The following is a 19446-nucleotide window of genomic DNA, read 5'->3' as shown; positions in this document are numbered from 1 at the left end:
TGGCCAATGGGGGCTGTGGTAACAGTGAGTGGCAGCTGGGGGGTGGGGCTTTGTACCTCACGGACCAATGGGGCCTGCGGGAGGCTGTGAATGACAGCAGGGAAGGGCGGGAATAGGCAGTCAACGAAGAGAGCGCCGGGAAAGAAGGGGCGTGGCTTCCGGGACCAATAGGAGCCCGAGACTGACAGCCGGGGGGCGGGGTTCTGCCGCAGTAGATCGCCTGCGAGGGAAAAGGAGAGGGGGCTGCGGAGCAGGGGGCGGAGCACTGGGTCTCATTGACCAATAGGAGCCAGCTGTGGCCGTGACTGACAGCCCGGCAGCAGAGTTCTGCGCGCAATGGAGAATGTTGCCGGGAGGGGCCTGGGCCCAGTGACCAATGGGAGGCGAGGCAATGGTGACTGACACCTGGGGGCTGGACTCGGATAGCTGGAATTGGAGAGGAGGGGGCTGCGGGGCGGGGCCTGGTGGGGGCGGAGCTTCGCCGGGGGCGCGCGGGGACGCGGCGGGCGGGGCCCCCGGCGCACGTGACGGCGGCGGTGCGGCGGTGACGTCAGCGGTGTCGCAGCGGGGCCGGAAGCGGGCGGCGCGCGGGGCGGGCGGACAAGATGGCGGACGGGGACAGCGGCAGCGAGCGCGGCGGCGGCGGCGGGTTCGGGACCGCCCGCGGCGGGGCGGGGGGGGCCGGCCCGGCCGCGGGGCCCGGCGGCGGCGGCGCGGTCGGGCCCGAGCAGGAGACGCAGGAGCTGGCGTCTAAGCGGCTGGACATCCAGAACAAGCGCTTCTACCTGGACGTGAAGCAGAACGCCAAGGGCCGCTTCCTCAAGATCGCCGAGGTGGGCGCGGGCGGCTCCAAGAGCCGCCTCACGCTCTCCATGGCCGTGGCCGCCGAGTTCCGCGACTACCTGGGCGACTTCATCGAGCACTACGCGCAGCTGGGCCCGTCCAGCCCCGAGCAGCTGGCCCAGGCCGCGGGGCCGCCGGGCGAGGACGGCGCCGGGCCCCGCCGCGCCCTCAAGAGCGAGTTCCTGGTGCGGGAGAACCGCAAGTACTACCTGGACCTGAAGGAAAACCAGCGGGGGCGCTTCCTGCGCATCCGCCAGACCGTGAACCGCGGCCCCGGCGGCCCGGGGGGGTTCGCGGGAGGCCCCCCCGGGCTGCAGAGCGGCCAGACCATCGCGTTGCCCGCCCAGGGCCTCATCGAGTTCCGCGACGCCCTGGCCAAGCTCATCGACGATTACGGGGGCGAGGAGGACGAGCTGGGCGGCCCCGGCGGCGGCGGCCCGGGCGGCGGAGGGCTCTACGGGGAGCTGCCCGAGGGCACGTCCATCACCGTGGACTCCAAGCGCTTCTTCTTCGACGTGGGCTGCAACAAGTACGGGGTGTTTCTGCGGGTCAGTGAGGTGAAGCCGTCCTACCGCAACGCCATCACCGTCCCCTACAAGGCCTGGGCCAAGTTCGGCGGCGCCTTCTGCCGCTACGCCGAGGAGATGCGCGACATCCAGGAGCGCCAGCGGGACAAGCTCTACGACCGGCGCGCCGGCCCGCCGGGACCCGGCAGCGGCAGCGGCGCCGGTGACGATTCCGACGGCGACGACGTGGACGACGACTGAGCCGATCCCCCCAGCCCTCGACCCCTACGCCGGCCCCCCACCACCCTCCCCGAGCCCCGGGGCGAAGGGGTCCCCAATCCCCCTTCCCAGTGACGGGGCAAAGGGGTCCCCCGACCCCCCCCCCCCACAGCGATGGGGCAAAGGGGTCCCTGAGCCCCCCTATACCCCTCCCAGCGACGGGATGAAGGGGACCCCAAACCCCCCAAGTCCCCGCTCCCAGCAACGGGACAAAGGGGTCCCCGAGCCTCCTACAGCAGCGGTGGGGCGCGGGGGTCCCCGAGCCCCCCGAGCCCCCCCCTCCTGCCGCCACCGGAGAGCGAGAAACCGGCCCAACCGTGCTGCCGCCCGCGGTCCCCCCGCCCCCTCCCCTGATCCCATCATGGGACCCCCGGCCCCCAGGACTCGCTGCTTTGGGGGGGACGGGGGGTCGCCCGCAGACCCCTCCCGATGCCCCCCCATCAAAACCAGCACCCGAGGGCCCTGGAGCCGAGCGGCAGCGCCGGGGTTGGGGGGCAGCAGAGGCACCTTGGACCAACGGCCGTTCCCTCGGCTTGTGATTTTTCCTTCTTTTTTTTTTTCTTTTTTTTTTTCTTTTTTTTTTTTTTTTTTTTTTTCTCTTTCCACGTTTGTTGTTTTTTTGGTTTATTGGGTTTTTTTTTTTTGGGATGCAAACTCCGGGCGCCCGAACTGGAACCAGCCCCGAGCTGGCGGGTCCCTGACAATTAGGAAAGATTTCCTCAGTTTTGCCGATTTCTGACCGTTTCCCCCCCCTCCCCGTTTCCCGCCGGGAAGGGGGAGGCGCCGGCACAAAGCACAAGGAAAAACTCGACGGGGTGAACCATCTTCCCCTTCTCTCCAAATAAGGCGCCTCCGGCCCCGTTTCACCAGGACCCGCCGGAATCCGCCCCTTGGCTTCACCCAAATTGGATTTTCCGGCCCCAAATCTGTGGCCACGCCCGGCCCCGGCACCTTGGGGGTGGATTTTGGAGGTTTATTGTTATTTTTTGCCTCCTTTTGTCTTTTTTTTTTGCCCCCCTGGGCCTGGCCCTGGCACTGCCTGGTCCCTGCAGCCACCTCTTATTAAACAAATTTTTCCACTCTCAAATAGTCTTTTTTTTTTTTAAATTCTTTTTCACTCCCTCAGCTCAGTCCTGCCCTTTCCAGAATTCCGGTTTTTCACCCTGTTTTCCCATAACTCTGAACTCCATCGCTCTCATTCCAAAGTTTTGCCTCTTCTTCTCCTACAGTTTCACCACTTCTAGGACTTTTCTTTTTTTTTTTTTTTTTTTTTTTTTTCCTTTTAATCCATTTTTGGGAGCCCAATCAGCTGCTTCCTTAATTTATTACCATGGATCCAGCATCTCCCTCTCTTCATATTTATTGGGAAGTGAGGAACAACCACAGACCCCTGGGGAAGCCCCCACACTGCAGGGACGCCGCTGTCCATCCGTCCAGCCCCCGGCCCCATCCCGCTGCTCCCACTGCTCCGGCTGCCGTCGCTCTTTTTAAAGGGATTTTTAAAGCGAATTTCTTCTGTTTATCCCATTTTTAAGCCTTCTCCGTCGCAAAGGACCTGGATCCCTCACTCACTCACATGGGAGCAATAGTCTTTCCTCGATGGCCGATGTGTCTGTACTGTATTTTGTACCCTCAGGCAGCTCTTTCCGGTGAATTCCTGCTGTATCCACCCATCCTCCTAGTCCTGTGTTCTTTGCCACGGAGAAAAACCATAAACCACGACGGCGATGACGGATTTGGGGGAAAAATGCTCCCAGCTCCGTGGGACTCACCGGCGTCCAGCCGCAGGACCTCTCCTTTTATTTTTGAAGAGGATGAGATATATATATATATATATATATATATATATAAATATATATATATATATTCCTTTGGGTTTCTTTCTTTTGGCTGAATTGCGGTGATTTAGCCTTATTTACTCTGGGAGAGCGGCAGAATCGCTGCCAGCCCAGCCCAGCTCTGGGAGCTGGCTAGAAATACATGGAAGAGGGAAAAAAAAAAAAAAAAGGCAAAACCACCAAAATCCAGTAATATACCCAAAAAAGCTCCCGGCATTGGCTCAAGGAGCCTTTCCTGGCCAGGGAAGCGCTGGATCCTGGACACAACCTCCCACAGCTCCATTTGGGTGGGAAGAGCAGAGCACGTCAGGGGACGACAGCAGAAAAAAACAGCCAAAATGAGATAAAACAGGGAGAAAAGGGGATTTGAGGTGCCAGCTGGAGCAAGGGGAGCAGCCATGGGGGCTGCCATGGGAGAGGGGATCTTGGGGGGCAGCATATTTTTTTTTTCTCTTGGAGCCCCCCAGGAGCCATTGGGTGTTTCCCAGAAAAGCGGGACAACGCCAGCATCTCCCCTGAACCCCCTTCCCATCTCTGTGTGTATAGACATGGCTGTGTGTACATAGCTCAGATTCGTTTGAGTTTTGGGTTGAATTCTGTAGAAAATGGGCAAATTGCTTTTTTTTTATTATTTTTAAACCACAAATAGGGGGAAAAATATCCCAAATTCCTGGTACTTCCAGCTTTGCTGCCTCAGGGGCTGATGGAGAACGCGATGATGGCTGTACAGACAGGATATTGGAAGTCTTGTACAATGCCCTAAAACCCAGTGGAATATACCCCAAATGGCTGGGTCTGGAGCGGGTGGTGCTTCCAGGGCAAGTTCTAACAGCTTCAATTATTTTTGCCCTAAAAAATACGGAAGAAAATTCAGATTCTCCTGCCTTGTTTCCAGGCAATTTGGGGGCAGTGGGGGATGGTTTGAGGGGGCCATGCCAGTGGTGGCTCCTCGTGTTGCTGACAAAACCAAGCCAACCCCTCGCTGGTCTCGTAAAAAAGCAAAAAGTGGAAAAAAAAAATCTCAAAAAACCTGGAAAAGATTAAAAAAAAGCAGCTATGGGAACACTGGGGGTATGCAGGGTGGTGCACCATGGAGCTCAGCAGGTATTCCCAGTGGGAAATCCCAGCTGGCTCTGTGGATGCTCCCAGATGTTCCTGCAGGGCAAGGCCTGGCCACGGGTGGCATCACCCTCCTCATCCTCACGGAGCCGGTAGAGCCAGCAGAGCCAAGCCATGCAGAACCGGGATTGGGTGTTGGCGGGAGAACCCAGATCCAGGCGGGACAGCTGGGAAGGAGCACAGCGTGGCCTGGAGCCCCCGGGGTCCAGCCCCACAACAGAACCCCAGGGGGTTCTGGCCTCGGAGCAGTGGCTGAGAGCGGGTTCAGCACGGGTGGCTCACCAGGCCCCAGCACACGGGTCAGCCCAGCCAGGAGGCTGGGACAGCATCAGTGGGGAGAGCACTGGATCCTCCTCCAAGAGCCAGGCACTCCCAGAGATGGATTCTCTGACAGCTGGGTCCTCCAAGAATTTTATCTTCCGAAAGCTGGATCCTCTGAGTGCCCGATCCTCCTTCAAGAGTTGGATTCTTCAAGAATTGGATCCTCCAAGAGCTGGATCCTCTGAGCACCAGATCCTTCTCTGAGTGCTAGATCCTCCTCCAGGAGCCAGATCCTCCAAGTTGGATCCTCTTGAGAGCTGGATCCTCCAAGAGTTGGATCCTCCAAACACTGGACCCTCCTCTTTGAGCTGGGTTCTTCTCCAAGCAGCAGGTCCTCCTCAGAGAGTTGGATCCTCTGAGAACCGGATCCTATGAATGTTGGATCCTCCTCCAAGCACCAGATCCTCCTCAGAGCAGCAGACCCCGGGAGCGCCACCTCCCTCCCTGAGCGCTCACCCTGATGTCCCTTTGCCGAAAAGAGAAAAAAAAAATAAAGTTTTATTCCTGTTATTTTTTTAATGAAAGAAAAACAAAAACTAAAGCAAACCTGCACTTTAGGCAGCTGGGGGGGCCGGGGCCCCCGTGTCCCTTCCCTGCGGCCGGCGGGGCGGCTCCAGGGGCCGGAGGCAGGTCCTGGGTGTTACCACTAGCGCAGATGAGGCCAACGCGACGAACTCCTCCTGCTCCGAGCACTCCTGACGTAGCAGATTTTTGCAAATGGAGTTTTACAGTCTATATTTAAAGAATTGTATGTTTGTAACAAATAAAGTATGCGGAAAAGTGAATGAAAACCAGCCTGGGCCCGACTTGCTTCTTGGGGGTGCTGTGGGGGGCCCCGGAGCCTGGAGCTGGTGCCACCATTGTGGTGAGGGGTGGGGTGGTCACCCTGTGGCATTACAGGGATATGCAGGATGTCGTGAAGGCGTCAGGGACACAAACAGGGAATGTGGGGTCCCCCCACCTTGTCCTGAGGGGGTCTCTTGACTCAGGGGGGTTGGGCGGTGTGAGGTACCAGCACGGTGGGGAGGGAGAAGGTTTGGTGTGGCTTAGGCATTTCGTGTCACACGTCAGGCTGGTGCGTGCACGGGTGTAATCTGTGTGTGGGTGTGTGTAAAGTGTGCGTGAGGTGTGTGTGTCATCACACTGCTGCCTGGTGTGTGTAAGGTGTGTGTAAAATGAGTATAAGGCACTTGTGCTATCACATGGCTTCCTGTTGTGGGTGTGTGTGTTAAGTGTGTACAAGGTGTGTGCCGTCACATGGCTGCCTGCTGCGTGTGGGTGTAAGGCTGGGAGGGTTTGGCATGGCACGTGCGTGGTGTGTGTGCCATGGCTCAGGCAGGTGCATGCACAGGTGTGCGTGCACAGATGTGAAAGGGTTGTGAGCCACGCGCACGACTGCGCGGTGTGTGTCAGGCGTGTGTGCCATCACACGGCTGTGCCACACGTGCAGGTGTGTGTATTGAGCAATACACAAGCACGGTGCCGTGCCCAGGGCTGCGTGCCGTGTCCCCGCTGTGCCCGTGTCGTGTCCCCACCGGCGGTGCCGCAACCCCCGCCTCCCGCGCTGCGGCTCCCTGCGGGCTCGGGCTCATCTGAGGACACGCGGGGACCCGCCTGCGCATGAGCCGCCGCCGCCGTCACAGTCATTACTGTCATCGCCACCGGGGCCTGGTTCGACCCCCGAGCCCCCGGCCCGCATATCCCCGGGGCCGGGGGGAGCGGCTCCTCCGGCCCCATCGCACCCCGCAGCTGCTCCGGCCCCCCGCGCCTGCACCCGAGGGTCGGGGGAGCTGGGGACAGCTGGAGAGGCCCCGGGGACAGCCGGGGGGCCCCTGGATGGAGCCCGGGGGGGCCCAGCCCGCGGCAGTTGCTGCCTGGGGTGCCGGGAGCAGCTGCAGGATGAGGGGCTGGGGGCACCCTGAGCCTCCCCGACAGCTGCAGCGAGGGGCGGGGGATGCGCGGCGCGCCCCAGGCCCTGCCCGGTGCTGGGAGGAAACTGCCGGGGCAGGGCGGACACCCCGGGGATAACAGTGACAATGACAGACGCCTTCGTCGTCATCCTCCTCGCCCTCCGGCTCCTCCCAGCCCGTACCTCGGCCACGGAGCAGCCGGGGCAGGGAGGGGGCCTGGGGGCCGCCTTGAGCCCCCCGGCAGCTGCAGCGAGGGGCGCGGGCTGCGCGGCGCACCTCGCCCCCGCCCAGTGCAGGGACACCGGCACCGAGGCCGGGACAGCCGGGAGGACCCGAAAGAGGCGCCTCCCGCCCCCAGCCCCGATCTCAGCCCGGACCAGGGCGGGCGTGGGTCTGGGACGCCCTGAGCCCCCCAGCAGTGCGGCGAGGGGCGGGGAGCGTGCGCTGCCCTCCACCCCGCCCGCCGCTGGAGGGAAACTGAGGCGCAGCCGGCAGGACGCCCGCTGGCCGTGGGGACAGTGACGGCGCCGGGTGCAGCCGGGCTGAGGGGGCCGGACTCCGGCCCCAGCCCGGGTAGGACTGCGCTGCGCGGGGCCCACCAGTTCCGAAGGCACTGTCCCGTCACCGACCCTCGCTCGGGAATCCCCAGTTCCGTTTATAAACTCAGCTAGTCGCACAGATTCCATTTGAGGCTGAAAAGGGCCCGTCATGAGAAACTGAGTTTTTATTTACTGTGACACGTTTGTTCGGAAAAGGGGCCTTTTCCCCCCAACAGTGCCGTGGATTTTGGGGCTTTTTGGGCACACTTGATCCCTGCCGTAACCACTGACAGTTCCTTCGGCCTCTCAGGGTCCGCGCCAGCCCCCAGTCCGGTCCGGGGGCTGCGGGGTCCACGTAACCTCACTACCGCTGCCCTTTTCACTCATCTTACGGGACAGCGCCAGTTATTTCTATACTGCCCCAAAGAAACACAGGGAAGGTCAGAGGGACGGGCGGGTCTGGGTGTTTCCGCACGGGCTCCCCTCAAGCCGCGGCCTCTCTCAGCCCCGAGCAGAGCCGGGCCACGTCAGGAGCGAAGCCCCCGACCCCGCGGAGCCCTTCAGCAGGCTCGGGGCGCAGTGGGACCCTCTGGCGGGGCCTGAGGCCCTCCCGGACCCGCCAAACCCCCGGACCCCGCACTCCCCTCACGGCCCCGCCCCCCCACACCCCCGGCTCCCTCACACAAACACGACCCGGGCGCGGAGAGATGAAATGGGCGGGAAACACCACTCGCTTTCTATTGGTTCAGTCAGCTGTCCATCATTATAACCCCGCCTCGCGTCGCGGTGTTCGTTATCGCTATTCGCCGGGCGGTGACGTCACCGAGGAGAGCACGCCCCGCCCTCACTCCGCTGCGTGCCGTGTGCAAAGGCAACACAGCCGTTAAACGAGCCGTGGGGCGGAGCCAGTGATGGACGGGGAAAGAAGCGGCTCGCCCATTGGACACCGCGGGATGTTCAAACTAGTATGGGAGGCGTTGATTGGTCGCAACGCGGCGCGGCCCGTCGCCCCCGCCCGGGTGGGTCATTGTCTGGCGGCTCCTGAGGCGGGTCGGGCGCTGTGGTGGCTTTGGGGTTCGGACGGCGGCGGCGGTACCATGGTGAGGGTAGGGGCAGCAGTGGGGCTTGGGACTCGGGGGACCAGCCAGGACACTGCGGCCAGGCTGAGCCGGGCCTCGTGGGGCTGCCAATGGGCGCCGCTGTCAGCCTAGGCCGGGCGGGGGGAGGGGGACGGGCCACGGTCCGTGACCTTGGGTCCGGCTCGGTGCTCCCCCGGTGCCCCGTGGTGGCTGCCGCCTGGCTCTGGGGAGGGGGTTTGTCCTGCCCTCCAAATCGGGCTCCGCTGGTGCCCTCCAGTGCTGTCAGCGGTGCCGTGTCGGCTGGTGTCTCCTCAGTCTCAGTTTGTGCTGGTTCTGGGTCGGTTGAACGGGAAGAAGCGGCTGTCGTGGGGGAAACGTCATTCGAGGGGCCCGAGCGGGGTCTGTCAACCGCCCGGCGCCTCCTCCGGGCTTACGCGGGGTACATCTCAGCCCGCTTCCCGTGGAAATGGCCTGGTCCGTGGGGGGAGAAAAGGAGAGTTCGTTCTCCTTGGTGCCCCGTTCCTGTGGCTGCGTAGGGGCAATGTGGGGAGCCGGGGCTGAAGCTGTCAGCGAAGGTGGGCAGGGGGATGTGGATTACGGGCGTTCTGAGGACCTGTGAGAGGTTCCGTGGATCTGCAGGATGCTTTGGGCTGTTCTCAGGATCGTTGAAGGGGTCCCGTGGATTCGCGGGGGCCTTGGGGACTCCATGGAACCGCGGGAGGGTTCTGTGGTTACATAGGGGATTTCCCTGGATTTGTAGGGGGATTCGGGTGGTTCTGTGGAGCCGCGGGGTGTTCTGGCGTTCTGTGAAGATATCCCGTGGATCCACAGGAGAGGTTCTGTGGATTTGCAGGGGGCTTAGGGGGTTCCGTGGATCCGCAAGGGATGTCTGTGCATTTGCAGGGGACTTGGGGGGTTTTTTGGTACCGGGCAGGGGAGGGGTGGTGGAAGTTTGAGGGGATCCTTGGGGGATTCTTTGGATCCACAGATGGGCTCGAGGGGGTTCTGTGGGGGGCTCCGGGATTCGCAGAGGTTCCGGAGCTGGTGGTAAAGGGCCCCGATCCCTCAGCTTTAATGGCAACACCGTTGGATTATGCAACTCCTGCTGCCGCCAAGAACTTGTGCTCGGGGATGTCTGGGAACGTGCGGCAGGAGATAAGAAGTTGCTGCTTGGAGGGGTTTTATCCTGTTTGAAGCAATAAGAAGAAAAAAAAAAAAAGTATGCCTGCTGTGAAGGATCCAGGTGGTCAGACCCAGGGAGGATTTAGCATGGGAATGTGCTCCCGGCGAGGGGCTTTAATGGAAAGAGGGGATGGAGATGTCACAAGGATTGTCTGAGTCCCTGGGAGTCCCAACCCGGAGGGTAAGGAGAGAATTCCTTGGGATTGCCTCCTCAGGAGGGAGGAGTCCAGGAGCCCTCACTCCCAACACGCAGTGGAATGATCTCCCATAGGGAGCTGGAGGCAGCTGGGCTGGGGGAACTTCCTGTGTTCCATCTGCAAACCCTGTGGAGGGTTGGTGAAAATCAGGACAAACCTCAGGATTTTCATGGCGTGACCTTTCTTGCTCTTCTTATTCAAACCCTCTCTGAAGATTTATTAAGCAGGCAGCTCCAAGCTGGAAAACCTGATGGGGCAGTGGGAAAGTTCACAGCTGGCTGATAAAAGCCCTCAGTGGGAACAGCCAGTGCTTTTCCCAACGCCGCCTTTTATTCCTAGAGCAAGGAAATATCCACAAATCCCCCTTGTCTCCCCCTTTCTTTCCCATAAATCTCCCTTTCCACCCCTCAAATTCTCCCTCCTTCCCCCCAAAAGGCCCTCCTTGAGTTTTGTAGTTTTATGGAGTGATGTTTTCTCTTGATGAAAGTTAACTCCTGGTGCTTCACTGTTTCTCCGAGTCATCCCTGAACACCCTTCTTGTCACAACTGCCAGAACACAGAGTGGGTTTGCCAGGTCCCCCATGGCTTCACCCGGTGCCCTCTGCTTGTTTTAATCACCTCAGGATTGATTAATGCCCCCTCGTGACTAATTTTTTTTTTCCAATGTTTGAACTGAACCTTGTGTTAATTCCCACCTGGCTGGGATGGGACCCAGACCTTGGATATTCCCAGGTTAACCAGCATCTTGTTTCAAGGATTAACATGCTCCACTTGCTCTCCATGGTGTTTCTGGATCTTTTCAGCTCCCTCACCATGAGCCAAAATGCCTCCTTTTTAGAGGGGATGGGGATTGTGGGATCAATATATACTATAAAAACATGGTTTGTGAGTATCCAGGGTGTTTTCAGGCTCCTGTCTCCTTCTGCTGTTGTTTCTTGTCTCTCTGTGGGCTGGAAAACTTTATTTTGGGGATTGTTAATCCCTGGGGTTTTTTTACGTGAAGCAGATTTTGGGTTGCTGACGTCTTTCCCATGGGGAGGGTGCAGCTCCCTCTGCCTTCCTGCATCACCCGTGGCTCTCACCTTCATTAGGAACAGCTCTCATTAGTTATTAATGACATCATGGGGTCTTGCCATATCCCTGGAAACCATGGGTTTCCTGACAGCGGATGGGAGAGCCCAGAAAACCCGTGCTCGGCTCTTCCTTGTTACTCAGCAACTGCCAAACTCTTGGCTTTGGCATTTCCACCCCTTCCAACGTGATTTTCATTAAATCCACAATTTCTGGGGCTCCTGGGTGGTTTCCCACTCTGGAGTAGGAGGGAAATTACCCCTGAATCCCCCAGGATTCACATTCCCATATACAGGAACAGTGTCTTGCCTACTTCCCAGTGTTAGTGTGTGGAGAAATTGAATCTGAAAACAAACTGGGCTCATAACTGCTAGAAAAATAATGCCCAACAATGGGATTTGGGGCTGTTTTCCCCCCATTTGGCATTTTCTGGAAAATACTGGGAATAGTGGCTACAGGAATAAGACACCTGGGGGAAGGAGCAGGTGCTGCACCCTGAAAACCTCCCTTGTTTATCCTCTTGAATCCACTTGGTTTGAGAGGTCCTGAGTTGCCAGGGAGCTGCCGGATTATCCTGCAGCAGGTCCCTCTGGCTTAGAATTAATGAGATTGTTTGGATTCAGGGATTAATTAGATTAATTAACAGGCCCCTTTCTCCCCCAGGCTGGCGGCAAGGCGGGCAAGGACAGCGGCAAGGCCAAGGCCAAGGCAGTATCACGCTCCCAGAGAGCCGGGCTGCAGGTATGGCACAGGGAATTACCAGGAAATGGAATGCTGGGCAGCTGAGGGGCCCCAAACCCTCTTCTTTGGGGTCAAAACGTAGTATTTTGGCATTTGGAGGCTTATGGAGCAATGAGGAGACTTGGGCTTGCAGAGGGGATTTGCTGTCAGGTGGGACAGAGAGGATGGGAGGATTAATTGGGAGAATTAGCTAGTTATATTTTCTAATAGTTAAAATACAATTATTTTATGCTATACAAGTTATAACTATATTTTACTAAATTGTGATAGCAATATACAATATATATCATAACAATTATTATAAAATATATTAATTTTATACATGAATTAGTAATAAATAAATTGGATAGTGATAATTAAGTCCTCTGTTTGGAGAGTTGCTCCTGAAAGCTGCAGCCCAAATCAGCAGTGTAGGTTGTAAATATGCACATTGTGGGGAGGGGGGGGGGATGTAGGTGTTAATGAGGTTGTTAATTGCCCCCCCAGTTCCCAGTCGGCCGCATCCACAGGCACCTGAAGACTCGGACCACCAGCCACGGGCGCGTGGGAGCCACGGCGGCCGTGTACAGTGCGGCCATCCTCGAATACCTGACCGCTGAGGTAGGATCCCCCCCTCCCCAGCCCCAGGACCCCTGCCCTCGGCATTCCCACCTCTTCCTGGTGTCCTGCAGGTGCTGGAGCTGGCCGGGAACGCTTCCAAGGATCTCAAAGTCAAGCGGATCACGCCCCGGCACCTGCAGCTGGCGATCCGCGGTGATGAGGAGTTGGACTCCCTGATCAAAGCCACCATCGCTGGTGGAGGTAAGCGTCATTCCCATGTTTCCATCCTTGAGTGGGAATTTTAGCAAGGGGAAATGTGGGAAACCAAATAGGAATTTGGCAGTTCCTGGCATAAATGCATGGGCTCCCTGCTTCCCTGGATTCACACTGAGGGGTGTCCACTAGACATTCAGACTGGATTTTCACAAAAATGGGGAATTGAGGATTTTTGGAGTTTCTTGGGAATTCTGCGGGTGACTTGATGCGATTTCTCCCCTCTTCTCTGCAGGTGTCATTCCCCACATCCACAAGTCCCTGATTGGAAAGAAGGGACAGCAGAAAACGGCGTAGAGGGAGTGTGGCATCGGATCCCCCTGTCATCGTACTGTACCTGGGCACAGGAACATCTCGGGGATACGAGGAATTTTTTTTAAGGAATAGTTCAAAGGAAGAGCATAGAGGATTGACTGTAGAGGAAACGTTGGGATGGGTTTAGATTCTGAGTAGGACACACTGCGGGCTGTGGGGTGGCAGCTGGGGGTGGGTGAGTGGCTCGACTGCCCCCATGTTTTATACAAAAATGGAACCCATAAACCATTTTTTACAAAAATCCAGACCGTCTCCAGTGGTGGCAGGCAAGGCGGGTTTGGGGGGGCCGTCGGGATCCCCCGGTACCGGGCAGAGGGGCCTGGGGCGCCCCATGCAAATGAGCCCCTATGCAAAGATACGGCGAGGGGCAAGCACCGCCCACTATGCAAATATCCGGTGGGGTGGGGCTTGTTCTAAGGCCCCGCCGCCCGGGAGCACATGGATGGGTCTGTCCCAGATATGGAGGTGTCTATCTGTCCCGGCCTGGACACAGAGGAGTGTTTTTGTGTGTCTGTTCGAGGGCTGGGGGTGCCCGTGGTCAGGCAGCTCGCAGCAAATGGGTGCTGGGAGTCTAGGTGTTAGTCAGATCTGGCTGTGTGGGTGCCAGAGCTCCATCTCTGCGGGGCGTCTGTCTGTCTGCCTGTGGTTGTCAGGGTGTCAGTCCTGGCTGTCACTCTGTCCTGGGCCCGGGGGTCCTGCTGAAGCTCCCGCCGAGCCCTGTGTGTAGCAGCTGGATACGGGGGTGCTCTGAGCCGGACTCGGAGGCGGTGGCGGAGCAGGGGCGGCTCCTGCAGTGGCAACACAGGACGCCGGTTGCATCAGGCGTCAAGTGGCCCAACGGCCTAGGGCACCATTAGGGCCGTGCCTGGGCTCAGGCCCGCCCCGCCGGGCCGCAGCGCCTGGGCTAGCCGAGGGACCGGTTGCAACCGGGGCCAGGGGCCAGGGTGGGGCCGTGCTGTGGTCGGTCCTGGCGGGCCCGAGGTCACACAATGGCGACGCCGGTCTGCGGAAGATGGCGGCGGGGGGGCGGGGCTGTCCTCGCAGCCCGGCGCCCGTGCACTGCGCATGCGCACTCCGTGCTGTCGCCGGGCGCATGCGCGCGCCACCGCGCGCCTCGAGTTGCCGGGCCGCGCGGGAGGCACCATGCGGCCATCACGGGGGAGTACGGCGTGAGCATCAGTGCCCGTCCGCGACATTGCGCCGTGTGGGGCAGAGGAAACAGTCTGACCGGGTGTTTAACTCTGTTGAGTGCTAGGCTGGCAGCGGAATGCTACGGGCTGTTCCGGAGGTTGAGCCCAAGCTCCGCGTTACGTAACGTGCTCCCCCTGCCCGGCTGCAGTGGTTCTCGTCCCCCGCCCCCGTGGCGCGTATTACGCTCGCCATTGGCTGGACGCAGCAGCGGGGCGGGGCGAGAAGGCTATAACTAGAGGCGGTGAGGTAGGGGCCGCGTTCAGTCCATTGCTGCAGTGCTCGGGTTTCGTTCCTCTTGTGCTTTTCCCTTCCGCCTGTCGCCGCCCATCGCGCCGCCATGAACGGGCAGCTGAACGGTTTCCACGAGGTGTTCATCGAGGAGGGCACCTTCCTCTTCACCTCCGAATCTGTTGGCGAGGGGCACCCAGGTGCGGGCCGAGCGGGGCTGGGCGGGGCGGCGATCGCGCAGGCGCGGCCGGGCCGAGGGGGAGGAGGAGGATGGTGAGGATGAAGATGAAGTGAGGATGAGGATGGAGGCAATGAGGATGGGCCGGGGGCGTGGGGGGGGGCGGTGACGCGGGCGGGCGCGCGCGCAGTGTGAGAGGGGCGCGCGCTCGCCGCATTGCGGGCCCGTGGCGCACGTGCTGCCCGCGTGGGGCGGGACACGGGGGTGACGATGGGGCGGGCGGGGGGGGGGCCGGTGCCGCCGTGACTCAGCCGTGACTAAGCAGTTCCCAGTGCCCCCGCACCCCACGGGACCCCCGCCGTGGGCTCCCTCCCCGCGTGGATGCCGGGAGTAAGACAGGCCTGGCGACCCCCACATACACACCCCCGGGCCGGAGTGTCTCCCTCAGCCTACCCCACGCCCCCCGCCGAAGGTGCCGCCGATATCGCTAGGCCGGTGATGAAGTCTCGTGGGTCTCCCCGCCGCATCTGGGGGGGTTACACTTCTCCCGGGCGGTGGTTGGACCCCCCCCAGCTCGATACCTGCCGGTGCCGGTCTCTCCCGGTCTTTGTCCTCGGCGGTTTGGGGCACATGACCGTTAATCTGCAGAGGCAGCTGCCAACGCCCAGTGCCCGCTGCCTGGGCACGCTCAGTATCCCGAACCCTCTCAGCTCTGGCCACTCCAGCACCCACTTTTAGGGCACACCCAGCATCTCCCAGGTTCCCATCAGCTCTGGATCCCCCTTGGGCCCTACAGTACCCCACAGCTCTGCTCCTTCTGGCTCAAGTACCCACAAACCGATGGCACAGCCTGCAGCTGCTGAGGCTCCCCCCACTCTGCCAGAGGGAGGAGGCTTTGAGGTCCGTTTCCTCACTCTTTCCCACCAAAAAACATTCAGGGGATCCTCCTCCCCTCACCCCAGCACAGCGCTGCCTTGTCCTCACCCAGATCCTGCCCAGAAGGTCGTTGCCAAGGACACCCGCAGTCCTGGGAACACGGGTGGCCCTTGGGATGCCCCAGACACCCGCCATCCCCACAAAACACCTTGGGAGCAGGAGGGAGCTGGGTGTCTAGTGAGGTATGGCTGGAGGCAGAGCTGCTGGAAGCTGGTGTGCTGCGAATTTATGAAGCTGGGATACGGGTCTGATCTCCTCAGTGGTGCCACAGGGCTCAGCCTTAGTTGGAGCTGGAGCTTAACCGGAACATGCCTGGAATTCCAGAGTGGGGACAAGGCAAGGGCTGTGTGCACCCTAGGGGGCTCCTGGATTATGGGGCTCCAATCCCTGTGCTGGAGGCTCCGGAAGGAAGGGCTGTGCCGTGTCGGGCTGTCCCACGCCACCATGACGCCTCCTGCTCTCCATGTTCCCAGATAAAATCTGTGACCAGATCAGCGATGCTGTCCTGGATGCCCACCTCAAGCAGGACCCTGATGCCAAGGTGGCGTGTGGTGAGTAAGGGCACCAGGGGACAGCAGGTCAGTGACGTGGAGGTGATACCATGCTGACGTCACCCTTGTCTCTGCAGAGACTGTCGCCAAAACTGGGATGATCCTGCTGGCGGGGGAGATCACCTCCCGGGCCAACGTGGACTACCAGAGGGTGGTCCGGGACACTATCCGGCACATTGGCTACGACGACTCCTCCAAAGGTGTGTCCCGGGCTGCCACCACCTCAGTGATAGCTCAAGGGTGGCACTAGGCTCACTAGACCCCCCTTTGTCTCCCCAGGTTTTGACTACAAGACGTGCAATGTGCTGGTGGCCCTGGAACAGCAGTCCCCCGACATTGCCCAGGGTGTGCACCTGGACCGCAGCGAGGAGGACATCGGCGCCGGTGACCAGGTGAGACCCCGGGTCATGGGGTCCCTGTGGTGTGACCAAGGTTTGGGCGTGACCTCCTTGTCTCTGTGCCACAGGGGCTGATGTTCGGCTACGCCACAGATGAGACGGAGGAGTGCATGCCCCTCACCATCGTCCTGGCTCACAAGCTCAATGCCAAGCTGGCCGAGCTGCGCCGCAGCGGAGCCCTGCCCTGGCTGCGCCCCGACTCCAAGACCCAGGTGAGGTACCGGTGGGTCCACAAAGCCCTCAGGAGCCCCTTGTCCCCTGCCAGGCCTCTGACTGGTGTCCCTTGGCAGGTGACAGTGCAGTACATGCAGGATCGCGGGGCAGTGATCCCAATCCGGGTGCACACCATAGTGATCTCAGTGCAGCACGATGAGGACGTGTGTCTGGATGAGATGCGGGATGCACTCAAGGAGAAGGTCATCAAGGCCGTGGTGCCCCCCAAGTACCTGGATGATGACACCATCTACCACCTGCAGCCCAGTGGCCGCTTTGTCATCGGCGGGCCCCAGGTACAGCAGAGGGCACTGTGGGGGCAGCATGGTGGTGGCAACAGTGACACTGGTGGTGGTTCAGTGGCGGTAGTGACAGTAGCGATGTCACGGTGATGGCAGCAGTGATGGTGCAGTGCCGAGGGCTGGTGACAACATAGCGATGATGCTGATGTGGTGATGGTGACACTGACGGTGGCACAGTGGTGGCAGTTACAACGGTTTGTGGTGGCAGCATGGTGGATGTGGCAGCATGGTGGTGAGAATGGCGGAAACAGTGTGGTTCTGGGGCCAGTGATAACACGACATTGGTCACAGCATGGTGTGGTGGTGGTAGTGAGAGCATGGTGATGGTGACACCGGTGACAATGTGAACAGGGTTGCGATGCTGCTGTCCCCAACAGGGTGACGCAGGGCTAACAGGCCGCAAGATCATCGTGGACACGTATGGGGGCTGGGGTGCGCATGGCGGCGGCGCCTTCTCGGGCAAGGACTACACCAAGGTGGATCGCTCGGCCGCCTATGCCGCGCGTTGGGTGGCCAAGTCCCTGGTGAAGGCTGGGCTGTGCCGCAGGGTGCTGGTCCAGGTGAGTGCTGCTCTGGGTTGAGGCTGGTCCAGGTGGGTGCTGGGGCTCCTCTCCCCAGGTTTTTGGGGGTCCGGTCTCACCCGCAGCCCCACCTCCCCCCTGCAGGTCTCCTATGCCATTGGGGTTTCGCATCCCTTGTCCATCTCCATCTTCCACTACGGCACCTCCCAGAAGAGTGAACGGGAGCTGTTGGAGATCGTCAAGAAGAACTTCGACCTGCGGCCTGGGGTCATCGTCAGGTAATGGGCGTGGGGGTCTGTGCTGGGGGGTGGGGGCGGGTGGGGGTCCCTCCCGGAGCAGCCTGGGGACCGCCTGGCGCCTGGACCCGGCGCGGAGCCGCTCAGCTGAACGGAGAAGGCGCGCTCGGGGTACGGATGGGGTAAGTATCCGCCGGAGCTGAGCGCTTGGAGCTTCCCCGGCACCGGGAGCATGCTGGGTGTTTTGTGGGAGCAGCCGGGGAAGCTCCAACTGCCCCGCGGCGTGGGGAGGAGGTGGAGGCGCCACTGCGGAACCCCTGGCCAGGCAGGGAAGGGGTGAAGGCAGGACCCCGGGGCCGCCTCACTGAGTTGGGAATTGTGTATTCCAGGGATCTGGATCTGAAGAAGCCCCTCTATCAGAGGACTGCAGCCTATGGCCACTTTGGTAGGGACAGTTTCCCTTGGGAAGTGCCCAAAAAACTAAAATACTGAGGAAAAAAGAGCATTGTTAGGGCTTTTCCCCCCACTCCCGCGGGCGTAGGTTACAGAGAAGCCCGTGGGCTCTGGGGGAAAGAGCTCCCCCCCGACTCCCCAGGCTCCCTGGCCGTGCCATTGTTTCTCACCATCATTTTGGTTGTGTGGGGACCACGTGCCTCTCCTGGAGCCCTCCCACCATGTCCCCCCAAAACCCTTTGGATGGTTATTAACAAATCTATCTTTACTCCAAGCTATGAAATGGAGAAAAAGGCCCAAGTGCCCTCTCTCACCCTCCTCCCTGCCCCTACAGTCCCACTGTGGCAAGGGCCACCCCATTTTGGGTCCCAGCAGTCCTGCTCTGTGGGGGGATGCCCCATTTTATCACTCCCCATTCCCTCTTGACCCCAAATTCCACTACATCTAGGGGGCCCCCCATTTTGGCTTACACTGTCCCTGCCATCCTGCTCCAGAGGGAGGACACACAAACCCCTCTTTCTGGCTCCCTGTGTGTTCCCCCCACAGTCCCCATTCCATAAGGAGGATACTCATTTTGGCTCCCCCAGTCCCGCTGGTGGGGAAGACACTTCCCATTCCACCTCCCCACACCCCTGGGACCTCGCTGGTGCTGGGTTTGGTTCTTAACCCTCATTTTTAACCTCTTTTTTTTCCAAAAATGCACATTTGGGGGGGACATGTTAAAAACAACCCCCAACCCCCCCTGAGGGTTCGGTACCAGAGGAAAACATTTTACATTTTTTTTTTTTTTTGGGGGGGGGGGGTGTTTTAATCCAAAAGCTGAAGTGACTCCCGAACTGCACAACCCCTCCACCCCCCCAACTTTGTCCAGATTTTAGGGGGAAAGGGGGGGCATTTGGCGCTTGATACTTGAAGGTTTGGTGTATTTATTGTGCGCCGAGGCGGGGGCGTGAGTACAGAGAAGTCCCCGCACTCAGCCGGCAGCTCCTGATTCCTGAAAGCCCCCCCTTCCCCTCCCCCTGCCCTCTCCCCACCCCCCACCAATTTGGGGTGAAACAGGGAGGGATTGGGTTTGTTGGAGCGCCGGGGGTGCCCTGGGTGTGGCGCTGGTGGCCGGTGTGGTACAGAGAAGCCGGCTTGTTTACTGCCCACCCAGGCTCCGGCCCCCAGAGTGCCTTGGGGAGGGGCAGGGGGGGCTTTCTCCTGCCCTTGAGGATTTTTTTTTTTCTTGATTTTACTATTTTCGGGAGGTTTCGTCCAAATGTTTTGATCCACTGAATCCAAAAATGAATTCAAAAAGAAGAGAATCTCAATAAAAGCGATGAATTAGAGGGAGCCACCTCGAGTGTGTGGGGGAAATGGGTTCAGGGGGCAGCTGAAGGATTTTGGAAACTGAGGCACCAGGAAATGGAGAAATTGGAGTACAAGGTAAAGTGGGATATGGGGAAGTAGGGAAGAAAGTGTGTGTGGGGAAACAGGTACCAGG

At 59.8% G+C, this 19446-nt stretch overlaps 3 protein-coding genes across 3 annotated transcripts; all 3 read left to right on the top strand.

Annotated features, from left to right (window-relative positions):
* The first annotated feature begins 605 nt into the window (after positions 1-605).
* PURB (purine rich element binding protein B) lies at positions 606-5686 on the top strand. Its single transcript, XM_066206136.1, has one exon. It carries the CDS (start codon positions 606-608, stop codon positions 1608-1610), a length of 1005 nt encoding a protein of 334 aa, XP_066062233.1. The 3' UTR covers positions 1611-5686.
* Positions 5687-8266: 2580 nt separating this feature from the next.
* Positions 8267-12998, top strand: LOC136302669 (histone H2A.V-like). The gene is made up of 5 exons (XM_066206151.1): positions 8267-8455; positions 11548-11625; positions 12112-12225; positions 12297-12426; positions 12674-12998. Exons 1-5 carry the CDS (start codon positions 8267-8269, stop codon positions 12733-12735), a joined length of 573 nt encoding a protein of 190 aa, XP_066062248.1. The 3' UTR covers positions 12736-12998.
* Positions 12999-14197: 1199 nt separating this feature from the next.
* MAT2A (methionine adenosyltransferase 2A) lies at positions 14198-19291 on the top strand. Its single transcript, XM_066206132.1, has 9 exons — positions 14198-14372; positions 15760-15837; positions 15915-16037; positions 16117-16229; positions 16304-16447; positions 16526-16744; positions 17128-17310; positions 17416-17549; positions 17897-19291. The coding sequence occupies exons 1-9, from the start codon at positions 14282-14284 to the stop codon at positions 17997-17999; spliced, it is 1188 nt and encodes a 395-aa protein (XP_066062229.1). The 5' UTR covers positions 14198-14281; the 3' UTR covers positions 18000-19291.
* Positions 19292-19446: the final 155 nt, after the last annotated feature.

Source organism: Chamaea fasciata, unplaced genomic scaffold (genome assembly GCF_029207755.1).
Source record: "Chamaea fasciata isolate MVZ Bird 193981 ecotype frontalis unplaced genomic scaffold, bChaFas1.0.hap1 SCAF_30, whole genome shotgun sequence".
In the NCBI taxonomy this organism is placed as follows: Eukaryota; Metazoa; Chordata; class Aves; order Passeriformes; family Sylviidae; genus Chamaea; species Chamaea fasciata.
This window is presented reverse-complemented; position numbering and strand designations above follow the sequence as displayed.

Bases quoted from the DNA above. Each gene is read 5' to 3' on its own strand.
- PURB (XM_066206136.1), top strand. From the start codon at position 606: ATGGCGGACGGGGACAGCGGCAGCGAGCGCGGCGGCGGCGGCGGGTTC.
- LOC136302669 (XM_066206151.1), top strand. From the start codon at position 8,267: ATGGACGGGGAAAGAAGCGGCTCGCCCATTGGACACCGCGGGATGTTC. The intron at 12,226-12,296 runs GTAGGATCCCCC...GGTGTCCTGCAG, and splicing joins TCGAATACCTGACCGCTGAG to GTGCTGGAGCTGGCCGGGAA. The intron at 12,427-12,673 runs GTAAGCGTCATT...TCTTCTCTGCAG, and splicing joins AGCCACCATCGCTGGTGGAG to GTGTCATTCCCCACATCCAC.
- MAT2A (XM_066206132.1), top strand. From the start codon at position 14,282: ATGAACGGGCAGCTGAACGGTTTCCACGAGGTGTTCATCGAGGAGGGC. The intron at 16,448-16,525 runs GTGAGGTACCGG...GTCCCTTGGCAG, and splicing joins GCCCCGACTCCAAGACCCAG to GTGACAGTGCAGTACATGCA. The intron at 17,311-17,415 runs GTGAGTGCTGCT...TCCCCCCTGCAG, and splicing joins GCCGCAGGGTGCTGGTCCAG to GTCTCCTATGCCATTGGGGT.